This window comes from Asterias amurensis, chromosome 22 (genome assembly GCF_032118995.1).
Source record: "Asterias amurensis chromosome 22, ASM3211899v1".
NCBI classification, from domain to species: domain Eukaryota; kingdom Metazoa; phylum Echinodermata; class Asteroidea; order Forcipulatida; family Asteriidae; genus Asterias; species Asterias amurensis.
The window spans coordinates 3421869-3435234 of record NC_092669.1 but is presented as its reverse complement, the minus strand read 5'-3'; the positions used below and the strand labels follow the sequence as shown (position 1 = coordinate 3435234).

At 39.3% G+C, this 13366-nt stretch overlaps 1 protein-coding gene across 3 annotated transcripts in view; it reads left to right on the top strand.

Moving 5' to 3' along the window:
• Positions 1 to 13366, top strand: part of LOC139954018 (uncharacterized) — a 48256-nt gene extending 34890 nt beyond the window's left edge. For 2 of the 3 annotated variants that reach the window (XM_071953651.1, XM_071953650.1), the window contains exons 3-6: positions 9293 to 9397; positions 10132 to 10227; positions 10912 to 11118; positions 11881 to 13366. In XM_071953651.1, coding sequence (XP_071809752.1) covers positions 9321 to 9397; positions 10132 to 10227; positions 10912 to 11086 — 348 coding nt within the window. In that variant the 5' untranslated portion in view covers positions 9293 to 9320 and the 3' untranslated portion in view covers positions 11087 to 11118; positions 11881 to 13366. The remainder of the gene's footprint in view (positions 1 to 9292; positions 9398 to 10131; positions 10228 to 10911; positions 11119 to 11880) is intronic. The other variant, XM_071953652.1, reaches the window with a different exon arrangement.

Here is a 13366-nt window from a genome sequence, read left to right as displayed (position 1 = left end):
CTCCAGTTTTCTTTCGCATTTAATCCTGTCTCCAATTGAAGTATGTAGCATTTAAGGTGTGAAAAGTAAAAACCCAAATTATACATTATTCGCGAACAATTATCACATAGCAAATGAATGCGCTACCCAATGCTGTATTTTATTGTTATTATTATTATTTTTATTAAACACAAACTATTTAAATATTTCAGGAGTTCAAAATGAGATTTTAACTAAACCTAACACCAAAACTGACCGTTTGCCAACTTCAAGGCTCGTTGGTTCGAATCCCACCGAGTAGCAAACACTATCAAGTCGGGGTAGGAAAGCATCGGCTATACAATTTTTTTATAGGTTGTAAGGTACACCCTCAAAACGACAAGCTTTAATGGGTTTAAAAATGACACTCGAACAATATCTCCCAAGCTAACTAAAACGATCGTTGGTTCGAATCCCACCAATTGGTTTCAGAGTTATTCCAGTCATACTCTGTAAGCACTGACTATGTTGAAGGTTTTAGGGTAAAACCTCAAATACTTTAAGATTTAATAAGCTTCAAATACAGTGCCAAAAAAGTCGATTCAACTCAAATGGCAGGGAATTTTACGAAACCAGACCCTTGATATGTCGACGCGCTGAGCATGCAACAATTAATATTCATTTTAAAAACATGGCAACAAAATCAATACATTCATATCGAAACCTCCAAGACTGTGTTTCTTTGAAAATAATATATGCCGTTTCCGTCTTCCAGTTTGTAATACTTTTGCCGAATTTATAAAAACTACTTTTTGTTCTCTGTGAGTCACCCTCGTTTCCTCTGTTCATGGCGATTCAGTGATGTAATTTGTTTGGGGTGATACGTTTAGTCTATGAGGGGACGAGGTAGCCCCGTTTCGCTGAACCGACAGCTTGTTTAAATCTAAGATAGATTAGGGGTGAGTCTCGGACATTGTCCGCTCGTTCATCTCAAACGTAACCAAAGAAGACAAGGAGCAATCTCCAAACGACTAACCATAAAAATCCATTTCTCTTAAATACTCCATTTCTGCTAGTAATGATTACAGCTGGCTGCCTAGAGGCAGTCGTTAATCTTCTACAAGATTTAGAATATATCTCTAATGGGTGGCACCGTTAGAAACAGTATCCTCTCCTCATTTACAGAATGGATTTTGTTTTTCTTCTTCTGCAAAAAGACGGATATACGATCGGAAATAAATAAACGGAGCAAAGTAAAGATTATGTTTTCTACCTTTTAAAAAATCTTCAACGGCATCGGAAATTAAATTCGCGACACGATGGAGGGCCTCTGAATGACTGATTGCAAGTGGGTACTTTGTACAAACAATACCTGTAGCAACGATTTGTTTTAACAATAGAGGGCGTGTTGCTGTTTTAGCAACATTCTTCGTTTTCAAGACATGTCAAGAGGAACAATTTAGTTGGTCGTTTCTGAAATAATTGTTTCTTATGTATTATTTCAACCTTGTGAAATACTGCCGCAACAATAATGGTCTAAATCACGTAGGTCAACCTTCAGCCACTGGATTAAAATGAGAACGATTTTGGTACCGAACTGAATCACGAAAATAAATCAGGCTACTTTTATTAATTTTATGGCCGATTCTAGTTTCACTTTGTGTTTGCTAAGCGCACAGGTGCGAAATAATGGCTTCATTGACGTCAGTTCTAGAATATGTTTGGGTTGCAGATGCCCACAGGATAAAGTGGCTGCATTGAAGTCCATACTACATGTATGTACACGCTAAATTTAGGCTCAGGCTGCACTTATGTATACGCTATATTATGGTCCAGGCTACATTTTTAGTGTACACGCTACACGTATGTCGAGGCTATACTTAGCTACATTGTGGGTACAGGCTACATGTATGTACACGCTACACTTACGTCCGGGCTTTGCTTAGCCCCGGGCTACATTTACGTCCATGCTACATTTATGCGCACAATACTTTTAGGTCAACGTTATACTTAGCTCCACAGGCTACATTGGGGGCCATGCTACATTTATGCGCACACTACATATTGTTTCTTAGCTCCAGGCTACATCTGGGTCCAGGCTAGCTCCAGCATACTTTTATGTCCAGGCTACTTTTAGGTCCAGACTACATTTAATGTCAGGCTACATTTAGACAAGGTTTTGGGATACCGAAATTCAATCTAACAAAATTATTCTGATTGAAAATTAAGGATACCACCAGTCACAGCACTGTTCAATCTGAGACTATGGTAACCTGTACCTGCTGATGTTTATAAGCAGCTTTATTGAAAGTGTGCCCTCGATGTCAAAAAGAGGAAACATTGCGTGAACCAACCAACAGTGTTGGTGCGCATGCGTGAATACATTTAGCACAACACAATTTCATGGCCTAAGTTAATTGCTGCATCAACTCAAAAGCGACGTTGCTAATCTAATTTTTAACATGAAAAGGAACAGCTAGTCCGATACAATAACCAACATTTCACGCTAACCCCTCGTAGTTAGGAAATAAGACGCAAGATTGCTACTTCGTAACTAAGTCGACTAAAATAGACGATTGGCAGCACTTTTAAAAACAAGGTTCTTGAATTCACGATCGAAATGGGATGGGGGTAATTTTCCTCTAAAAATTGCACATGTTATCACAAAATAGTGAGGTAGAAAGAAGATAAACGACTTAGCTCTAAGTACAACTTCAGTAAGCATTAGCAACGTTTTCCATCAACGGTTTACGATCATTCAACAAGTTTCTGATTTCGCGTGTTAAAGGAACAAAAAGTGAATTTTAGTGAAATTGGAAGGATTTGGGACGTGAGGTCGAAGCTGAGCCGGGGCTCTATGCGCCTGTGAACGGCGAGAGGTCTCGCCCTGTCATCCACGATCGATACGATCGTGACGAAGATGGTAATTTCTCATCAATGAATAAAATATGAGGAAATTCGAATAATTCATATCGAACTAGACTTGGGCATCACCCTACTAGCGAGGGAAAGTTGTGAAAATCTACACTGGTTGGTGTCTAGTTTAGCAGCGGAGGGCATGACTCGCCATGCATGTTAATAACTGTGTATAATATGATCTCTAGTCGTGTTAATTGTTATGTTCGGTGCGGGTAATCTAGCCCTGTTCTATGCTCGAAGGTGGAATTAGTTTGTAAACACTGTGCAGCGTTTTCCATTAATAGGTAACTGCTTCGGACACTTTTGGTAATTACTCAAAATAAATGTTAACATAAAAACTTACTGGGTAAACAAGGCTAGGCAGAACGCAAACTTTATACACACCCGATCCAAGCATTGAGTTCTACAAAATCACAGTATGTCGCGTATAAAACGAGGGTTTAAACACAAATTAATACTCCATTAATACTCAATAGATTCTGGAGCAAAATAAAACGAAAAATACAGGGAGAAATACGTTGCTCTCTCATGCCTATATAGACCTTTATTACAGTGCAGCCATCTTGAAGTTCTCCCATTGATATCAATGTTACCAAACCTGGAAGAACACACTATAGTCTGGTTCCTAATTGCAGAATAATTATTAGCATTCATTATTGTTATTCGATACGAGGAACATGACCAAGATGGAGGCGGCATGATAAAGGTCTATAGCTATCAAAAGACAATTGATACATCTTTACAAAGTTTACCTTTTACAAGTTCAACAAAGAGGACACACATGGGACTCTTTCGTTATTATTATTCTCTTAGAATTATTATTAGTATTAGTATTAAAGGAAATAACGAAATTATACCGTTAAGCAGATTGTGACGTGGAATGATTGACTGTGATTGTCGTTGTGCTGTGATAATTATGTTAGAGTGTTGTGTTGTATAACTTTAATGTCTCACGCATCGGGATGTATACTCTTTGAGGAAAATCAAGTTACATCTGAATATTGAAAGATTGGCCTACATCGAGGTTGTGTTAATGTCACCTGGTTGTCTTACAAGAGCACCTGACAAGTCGATTCTTAGTCAAGATCATGTGGTCTTGAGTGGACACTTCGTGACGGTATAGATGACGTTAGAACCAGATGTTGGACATCGTATACCTGCGATTTGTGACGAGTCTCAAGGCTACTACGGAAATTTGAATCCAACTTCTCCACAATGAGATGTCGCACTGCTATATAGACCTTTGTTGTGCTGCCTCCATATTGGTCATGTCCTTTGTATCGAATAACAATAATGAGTGTTAATAATCACAAGGCAAATAGGAACCAGACTATTTTGTTCTTCCAGCCTTGGTGTGGTAACATTTATATCAATGGGAGAAGATGGCTGCACCAAGTTATTTACGCCTCTCTTAATATTTATGCTTGAGGTACGTCACAATTCCAACCCAAAACGAGACTATGGGTGCATTATTCCTGCATCCGTGGACAAAACTATTTTCTCCGGATTTATGGCGACATTAAAAAAAACGAAAAACAAAAACAAAAAAACATAGTAAACGTTGCCTTTAACAAAGCCATTATGAACACGCATACGTCAGTTATGTCAGCGCACATTTAGTACGAAATAACTATGCACTGTCACGTATGAAATGTATTAGGGTTTTGACAGAGAATGGCCAGCGAGTTTACACACGTCGCAATATGTCAACGCAGACATTTAGTTTTTTATTTTTTAAGAATTTTTGACAAGGCTTAGAGTGGTTTGCACAAACCAAGCAATGTCCTCGACTTTGGGGGAAACCTTTTAAGAAATAATGTTCGTATACTCTTTCCCCATGATTCACTTTTTACATTATGGTTTGGTTGATCACGAGTTGGCTATAAAGCTGAAAAAAAAAAACGTTTTGTGCAGTCATTGACAGAAATTAATGTACTTTTTGTACGACACAAAAGAAAACAGACCAAAACTCACGCGGTTTGAAGATATTCATGATGATATAAAGATTCCCTTAAAATATTACTTGTCAGTTAAACAGTGTCACATGAAGATCATTTTTACCCTCCTCGACTCAGCCCCAAATCAGGTTTCCTTTCCCTGTGGACCAAATTAACGTATCCCATTTTCCATGAGAAACTTGCCTATCATCCAATCTTGTCAGGGGGAATTGGCGTGGTGGGGTCGTACACCACAGGGAACGAGGTTGCCCTCACCATGTAGCCCTCACCATGTTGAGCCCGTTTGGTTAATCGGCGTTCCAGGCATATTTTAGTTCGCCGTAGAGCAAGCAAGTGATGGACTTTCGCTTGACTTCTTGTCTTTATATGGCCGAGTAAAAAGAGAAACATGTTTAGCGTCCGGGTTTCTCAAAAAAGGGAAGGGGCAGGGGCTTTTTAATTTTTATTTCAAGATGGCCGCCATTTTTTATAAATATCAAAATATCCATTGTTTTTTCTACTGCTCAAACACACAATATATTAATGAAATATTTTGGTCAAGACATTCAGATTGTTTTAGCTGAGATCGTTTAAAATAACCCTTTTTCATAAAATAAAATAATAACAAAAATCATAAAAAAACGAGGCGGCCTCTAAAAAGGAAGCGGGCGGGGACGCTAAAAACGTGTTTCTTTTTTTTACTCGGCCTATTCTAGATTAGAGACCAAACAAACCGCATTTCGCAAAAAGCCTTTGTCAAAATTCAAAAGAACTTTGACTTATGGCGTTTGGTTTAACCTACCGACACTTTAATCTATAAGCCTCTGGGCATATAACGCGTTATTATTTCATAACATTCATAAAACATGTCGGCAATTAAAGAACTGGTTTTAGAGGTGTTTTAATAACTGTATTTCTGGCTCACGGCGCACACACGGGAAATTTTGCGTTTATACGCGACGTCCTTTTGCGGTAATTTTCTTAGAGGCAAGGCTCTTGAATGAGTATTACACGGGACCCGTTAGGGTCTGTGAAAACAAGCCAAGGGACGGCGGGGGATGTTTGGTTTGATCTTGAGGGAGGCTTAAGGGTTAGATGAGGAGAGTAGACATCAGTGACTGTTGGAGTAGGGGTTAGCCAACATTTGCCGATGGAGACAGGGATTATAAGAGACGTCTTGTATTCACGTCTTAGAGGTGCCGTCAAGACGTATAACTAAGCTGCTAGGGATTGTATGTCAAAGTATGAAATATATTCAATCATGTCTGTTAAAGGCACCGGACACTATTGGTTATTACTTCAGATTATATTTCGCATATAAAACTTACTTGGTGACGAGCAATAGAGAGCTGTAGTATACTATAAAACATTGTCTTAGACAATTATACTGTGTTGCCCTTTTTGAAAAGTCGAAAATTTGTTACGTTTGTGTTGAGGGTGGAAGTAGTATTCTTTCGACGTCAAACAATTGTGGAAACGGGGTCTGGCCACAAGTATTTTAAATGACTACAACAACTGTTCATGTAAAAATGATACTTCAAAAGATAAAGTCCACGAAATTTTACATACGTAGGGAAAGTAATTTGTATAAGTTTAATAAATTTATTGTTTTTCTATAAAACAAAGTACGAATTAAACAAATTAATGCCGCATGCTTAACTTTACTTTTGAGGCGAACGGGTCCCGACGCGCAAACCATTAGGTAAATTGGAGAACGTTATAGATTTTCTGGCTCGACTAACTGTGCCAAAAAAAGGGGTGTTCTTTTTCCTTCTTCTTCTTTTTCTTTTCTGTTTCGCAATTATTTCAATTGTTGTTAAAGTTGGCCGTAATCATCATAGTTTACTGACTTCACTGGAAACAAAAACGCACGTAGCTTTTCGCAGCTGTGCCGCCCGCCGTGAAACGCTACACCGTCCCCCGTACCAAAAGGCCTCTCCACGGCCCACTTGAAAACCATGAACGCTCATTACCCGGACATGAAGTATAGGGGGGTAGAGGATCGCCCTTAGTGGGGGCATCGCTGTCATTTCACCCCGCAATTGGCACGTACAATACTCCCCGATCATACCTCAATACACGTCTTGAAATTCCAAGAGCATCTATCTAAAGAAATAGGAGCCGGGCGTGGGTTTAATACACTCCAAAACAAACTTTCAAATTAAAACGGTTTAGTTATGGCTCTAGACAATTTTCTGTAATGACGCATGTGCAGTTTGGTTTAATATCAAAATCTAATCTCATTTTGCTTCTCGCTGTACGGAAATTTTGCTAGGCAATAAGAAAAGTCACAGTGGGCGTCTTTAGGGCTAGTCTATGCTATCCAGACGTTATTTGAAACTACGAGGCAGCACGTCTTACAGGGATTATCCTTCTTGAATAGTTTTAACGTCTAATGAGGTAAAATAATTGAAGTTACATGGACGGGGCTTAGAATTTTGCTGCTACGAACACTGTATTGCAGTGAGGACAATTCTTAATTACTCCTTTCATGTGGGACCTTCAATCCGTGTACCTTGAAGGCACTGGACACTATAGGTAATTACTCGAAACATTTTGTTAGGTAAGCATACAAATGTACTCTGTCTTCGAGCATAAAACATTGTGAGAAATGTCTCTCTTTGAAGTTAGCGTAGTTTTTGAGAAAGAGGTAATTTCTCACTCATATTAAGTATAAAATACTTCAGCTGAACCCTTGTAGGCATCTGAAAGCACACATTGTGCAATTTAGATGTTTTTTTCTTTCATTAGTCTCTTGCATTGGGTTAAATTTGTCACAGGTTTGTGATGTTATGCATTTTGTTGGATTACACCAAGTCAGAAACCGGATTATTTACAATATTATTACCAAATGTGTCCACCGTTCCTTTTGAGGGACGGTTTACTTGTGGTATTTACTCTAAGAATGATATAAATTCACTTGTATGGTCAAAAACACCGGGAGGTTTGTTTATAAGACATTATAAGCGACCCCTGAGACGTTGTGTAATTATTTTAAGAAACAGACAACCCCTCTTCAATCACTTAATTTGAATATAGGAAAGGCTTCACACAGGCATGTCTTTTTTACAATATAATTTTTTTTGCAACTTCGATGACCAATTTAACCTAAATTTTCACAGGTTTGATATCTTTATGCATGTATGGATATAGCAAGTTATGACACTGGTCTATGACAATCACTAAAGTATACCTTTAATTTTCATTAAGATTTATTGATTTAGATTCATTCAACCAACAAGCTTGAAGGAAAAGCCTGGACTCTGTTTAGCCGAATGAAGAGCAAAAGAAAATCAAGCGACCTTTTAAACTTGATACTAGTAGATTACAATCTCATTCTCGTGATGTGTAATCTCGACAGAGGGCGCTCTTTCTGTTATTGAATTCATCTCAACAGAGAGCTCGCTTTTCGTTCTTGCAGTCATCTTGTGATCTGTAGTAACCGCACAAAATCGAACCAAGATTATTGACGAAATCTTTTGTTGGAATTGATCTTTATTTTGGGATGCGAACCGGCACCAGTGAATGGTAACCCCCCCCCCCCCCCCCCCCTCAGTTCACACCTGTGACTTTCATCCAATTCATACACTCGAACAACTACTGTTTCTGTTTCTGGTTCTGTTTAGCTTCTGCTGTTCTATACAGGCAAACATTTGCTTCAGAGATTAGGGCATATGGGACATCGCGCAGTCAGAAAAGCCGTCACCAAAAAGAACGACCCCTGCACTTCTCTTGCGTTATTTGAATGGTCTCGTCTGGTTTTAAACCTCGTGACGTCATAGCCCACTTCACCCTCATCCGGTGTATTGACCACGTGACCGATAGGTTAATTATTACCCCCGGGCAAGGCCTTGCGATCTTTTTAAGATGTCGGGGCACGATCTAGCGGCCCGCGGGGTGGAGGCTGGCCCTTCTCTGCTTACTTGGCAATGCGTAACCTTGTATAAAGGCTATCAGGCACTTCACTAGCGGGCAGAGCGAGCGATCGATCCCCGGCTCTACACTTCCTTCAAGCCCCCGGTGCCTGCTGGCAGTTAAATCCGTTCAACCCGGTGTTCTGCTACGGCACGGTGGACTTCATACCTATCATTGGTAACGTGAAGCTAGTGAAAGCAATTGACCAGCTAATTCGCTCACCGGCTGGCATTCTTAAAGCTTTGGGTTTGTTTTCTCAATTTGCGTAGGTAGTTTTCTGTAAAATGAGAAGTTTTTGAGGAAGTGGAGTTCAAAAACAAGACTTTTTGAATGATTGCGCCGTGCGTTTGTGATTGTCGGGTGACTTATTTCGGTAGGCTTGCGGTACTTGAGCCCGATTCAATTACATATTTTGATTTAGCTCAGCCACAATTAGCCCATCAGTCTGTCTAAAACAAAATAATGAGCTCTACATCACATCCGAGGAATGAAGCACAGGACTTATGCTCTTCATAACGTACAAGCTAATGACCTATTTGTATTGTGTGTTTGTTTGATTGCAGGCAAGGGAAGAGATCTATATAATACATCATGAAGCCTACAACAGTTTTGACGCTAGCCGTCTTCTGCACCCTTTACACCATCATTACAGCCGCCTCGATATCAAGGTTCGTATTCCAATCCCACAGTTTTGTTAAAGACACTGCCGTCGATTTCACAAAACTCTTCCTAACTTAAGACTAATCTTAGGACTTAGGACGAGTCCCAACCCTGCACTTTAGCATGCAGACCTTAAGATTAATCCAAAGTTAGGACGAGTTACTCGTCCAAACTTGAGATAAGATGAGTGTTAACTCTTTGTGAAATCTATTGTGGACACTATTATTGTCAAAGACCAGTCTTCTCACTTGGTGTATCTCAACATAATTATGCACAAAATAACAAACTTATGAAAATTTGAGCTCAATTTGGTCTTCGAAGTTGCGAGATAATAATTGAAGAAGAAAAAAACCTAATCACACGAGCGAAGTTGTGTTCTTCTGATGCTTGATTTCGAGACCTCAAATTTTAAATCTGAGGTATCGAAATCAAATTCGTGGAAAAGTACTTCTTTCTCGAAAACTACGTTACTTCAGAGGGAGCCGTTTCTCACAATGTTTTATACTATCAACAGCTCCCCATTAGGAGAAAGCTTTCTCGTGAAGACGAGCCAAGTATAATGTTCAAAAGGACGAGACTCATCGGCTCTCCAGAGCCAACACTCATCCACAGGAGAGTCATATATAACATGATTGCATACCCACAAGTTTACTTTCGAAAGTTAATTATTATCTTTGGGTGGAATTCCATGTTTGTACAAATCCAATAATTATGTGTGTGTGTTTTTTCTCTTGTCGTTCAGCAGGGATGATGACATGTTTGACGTGACGGGAGACGATCTGAGGCAATTAGCAAAGAAAGTAGACACATACGCAAGAAACAACGAAATACAGTCACTGTAAGTACAAACTTAGACTGGTCCTCTGTCTTTATATCTGCAAGGATAAAGACAGGTACTTGCTTTTCAGAACCAGCGATTTCATTCGATATAATTTCATTACATAAACGTGCAGTGACGTAAGCACTCTGAATCTGCGTTTTGATTGGTCCGAGGTGACGCTTGGCAGCTGCATTTGCAGTCGTCGGCATAGTATGAATCTAGTATGAATCTAGGTGAAAGGTGAAAGGTGAAGATGGACGGGATTGACCTTAGACTCGGTCACTCTCTGGCGTTGTTCACGAGCCTCAAAGTGTGGAGTCATGTTCAGGCTATCTCCCCAACAATAATGATACAGAGGCGCTGTTCCCTGTAGAGAGGGTGTTGGTGCTCAGCAGAGTGCACCACAGTAAATCAATACCAATATCAACCAACGGTAAATGCCGTGGTAAAAACAACAAAAAAACATTTAGCCTCTCGAAAACCAATCTCAAAAACCAAGCAAACACGTTAGTGGAAAACTAAAACATATTCAGACTCCTTTAAATTGATTTGTGATTAATATTGCTATTAATACCCCAGAAAAAAATATCGAATAATATAACATTATTGCCAATAAAGATGGCGGCCAATTAAACTCATGTGGTGAATTGTATTTAATACATTCCCTTGATTCTCAGTCGTGTCCTCTGACTTCTTTTCCAGACTTAAAAGAAATGGAGAGTCTCGAGGCTGTTCAGGATTCGGCGGATGTGGGGTTCTGACTATTGGTCACAACGCCGCCATGCGCATGCTCGCTGAATCCAACTCGCCCTTCGGTGCCAGTGGTCCAGGCAAGAGAAGGAGATCGGTTGACGCTGTAGCAAACCAAGAGGCGTAGAAAGGATTGAACAACGGGAGTAGTGAAACAAGGTAAATATACGGCTTGAGTGTATGAATTAGACGTATTTAGATAGAATGGTTCCAATGAACAATACTGTTGACTGTTTCAATGACTGATTGAATCCACGAGCAAGTTCGGATGAGCGACTATTTACACTTGACCAGAAACTGTTACGTACCTCTCGAATTGAACATAGTCGACCATTAATTTGCATATGGCGTGGTACAATCATTATTGTCAGTCTCTCTGTGCTGTAAAGTTTCTGGTTAGTCGTGTTGGTCTAGTCAAGTCTAGTCGCCACCCAAACTTGCTCCATGACTTATAAGGAACTGGGCTCATTTTCAAACCATGAGGCTCGCTCAAAAGGAATTTGACAACGGGAGTAGTGAAACAAGGTATTTGTACGGAGTGTCCGAATCTTACTTGAGAAAGTCGGTGCCCAGGAAAAAAAAGAAAACCAAATTTCTAGGGAAGTCAACGTTTTACTTTCACGATGTCGACATCCCGAGGTAAAACTATATTTGGAGAACGCCAACATCGGGGTCGACACAAGGATGCTAGTCAAACGCACCCACAGATGTGCAGTTTTGGGTGTCTCACAATGGCGTCCGTGGTGGCTTCAATTTACGCACTCAACCCGCTAGCAGTGGTTAGCTCAGTTGTTTTAGAGGGCCGCTCAATTAATCTGGAGGTCTTCGGTTCAAATTCCCCTCCTGCAGTCTATTGTTGTTTGTTCACGCCCAAACTTAAATCGGTCAATCGGTTTTTTTTTTCCTCGTTTTTTCTTTCAGAAAACATCAAAGCGTACTTTAAGCAACTGCTTTGCTTCTCAACGTTACAACGCCAAAGATTCTACACAGACGACGTATTTTTTTGTTGTCAGCTGATTATGAGTGTTCCGGATTTTCAAACGTCATTCTTGATTTGTTTTTTTATTTTAAGTCAACGAATTAAAAAAACAAAACGAAGGTCAGCAAATTAAGTAACCAGAGTGAACTTTCTGGATGATATATTTGTATATAGTATTTATAAAAGTTTATTTTCATGAAATTTATTGACTGTGGACGTATCTGAATTGTAAAATGAATCCGTCTTGTTGACGGCTTTTAAGTCTTATTTAGCTATCGTCCGTTTACTATAATTGTCACTTGTGCTCGAAAGGTGGTTTTATGTGGTGGTAATATTCACACGGTTTGATGTTGTATATTAATGAGGTAACGTCATCTTGACGAAAACGAACCCACCCATTGTATACACGTCAGATGAAAATAAACCTGATCAATGTTAACCTACACATTAAATAGTCTGGCCCCGTATGAACTTCTGTGCTAATTAATTGGCTTAAAAAAAAGGTCCACAACCAAACACCCGACGATCTCTATTAATTTGGTTAAATGAAAATGGATGTGTGTGGTACAAACTCGTCACCGTGTGGGTTCGAATCCCGGTCATGACACTTTTGACCTTAGCAAATCACTTAAACTGTACTTGGTAACTTGAAAACGCTAGGTGGCAGCAGACTTATAAATTAAATTTCCATTGTGTACACAATACTTAGCATGTGCACATTTTCGAAAAACAGTGGATTTACCAGCTAAGACTACTGCCACCTACTGCCATCATAGTTTTCTCATTTAGTTTTGCGGTTGTAGAGGTGGTTCTGTCTAGCAGCGAAGACTAACTGCGAGCTCAAATGATTTAGCCCGATACTTTAGACCCGGCTTATAATTATACAAACCCGTCAGCACTACAACTGTATACAATTATTATGTTTATCATTTGTAAGTTTGTAAATACTGTGTTACTCATCATTGACTAATGGTAACACAAAATCAGTGATAATTTGTTTTTCAAATCGTATGAGACAAGTTTGAGCAGAATTGACCTTTAATATCTGCGCTTCATAGTTACAACGACTTATGTCTTTCAACTACGTCATACAACAGCAAACTCAACCTCGTCCCCAAATCAACTTGTGCATACAACTGTGCATTGCATAAGTACGAACCCGCATAAGTTTGATGTTTGAAAAGAGCTCGCCCCAGACATCAGATTATTTGAGGAAGAGGTTAATAATTACAAAGTCATGCGATTGATAAATGAATGCGAAAAAGTATAATTTTGCTTAACAAAAGTTAGTGATTAATATTAGTAAAACGTACTTTGTAATGTAGATGAAATTGTTACATTCCACGAGTTTCTTTATAATCATTGTCATGAATGAACTAGTGATTATTTATCTAATTAAACTTCAGTAGTAACTGCTTCCAACAAGAA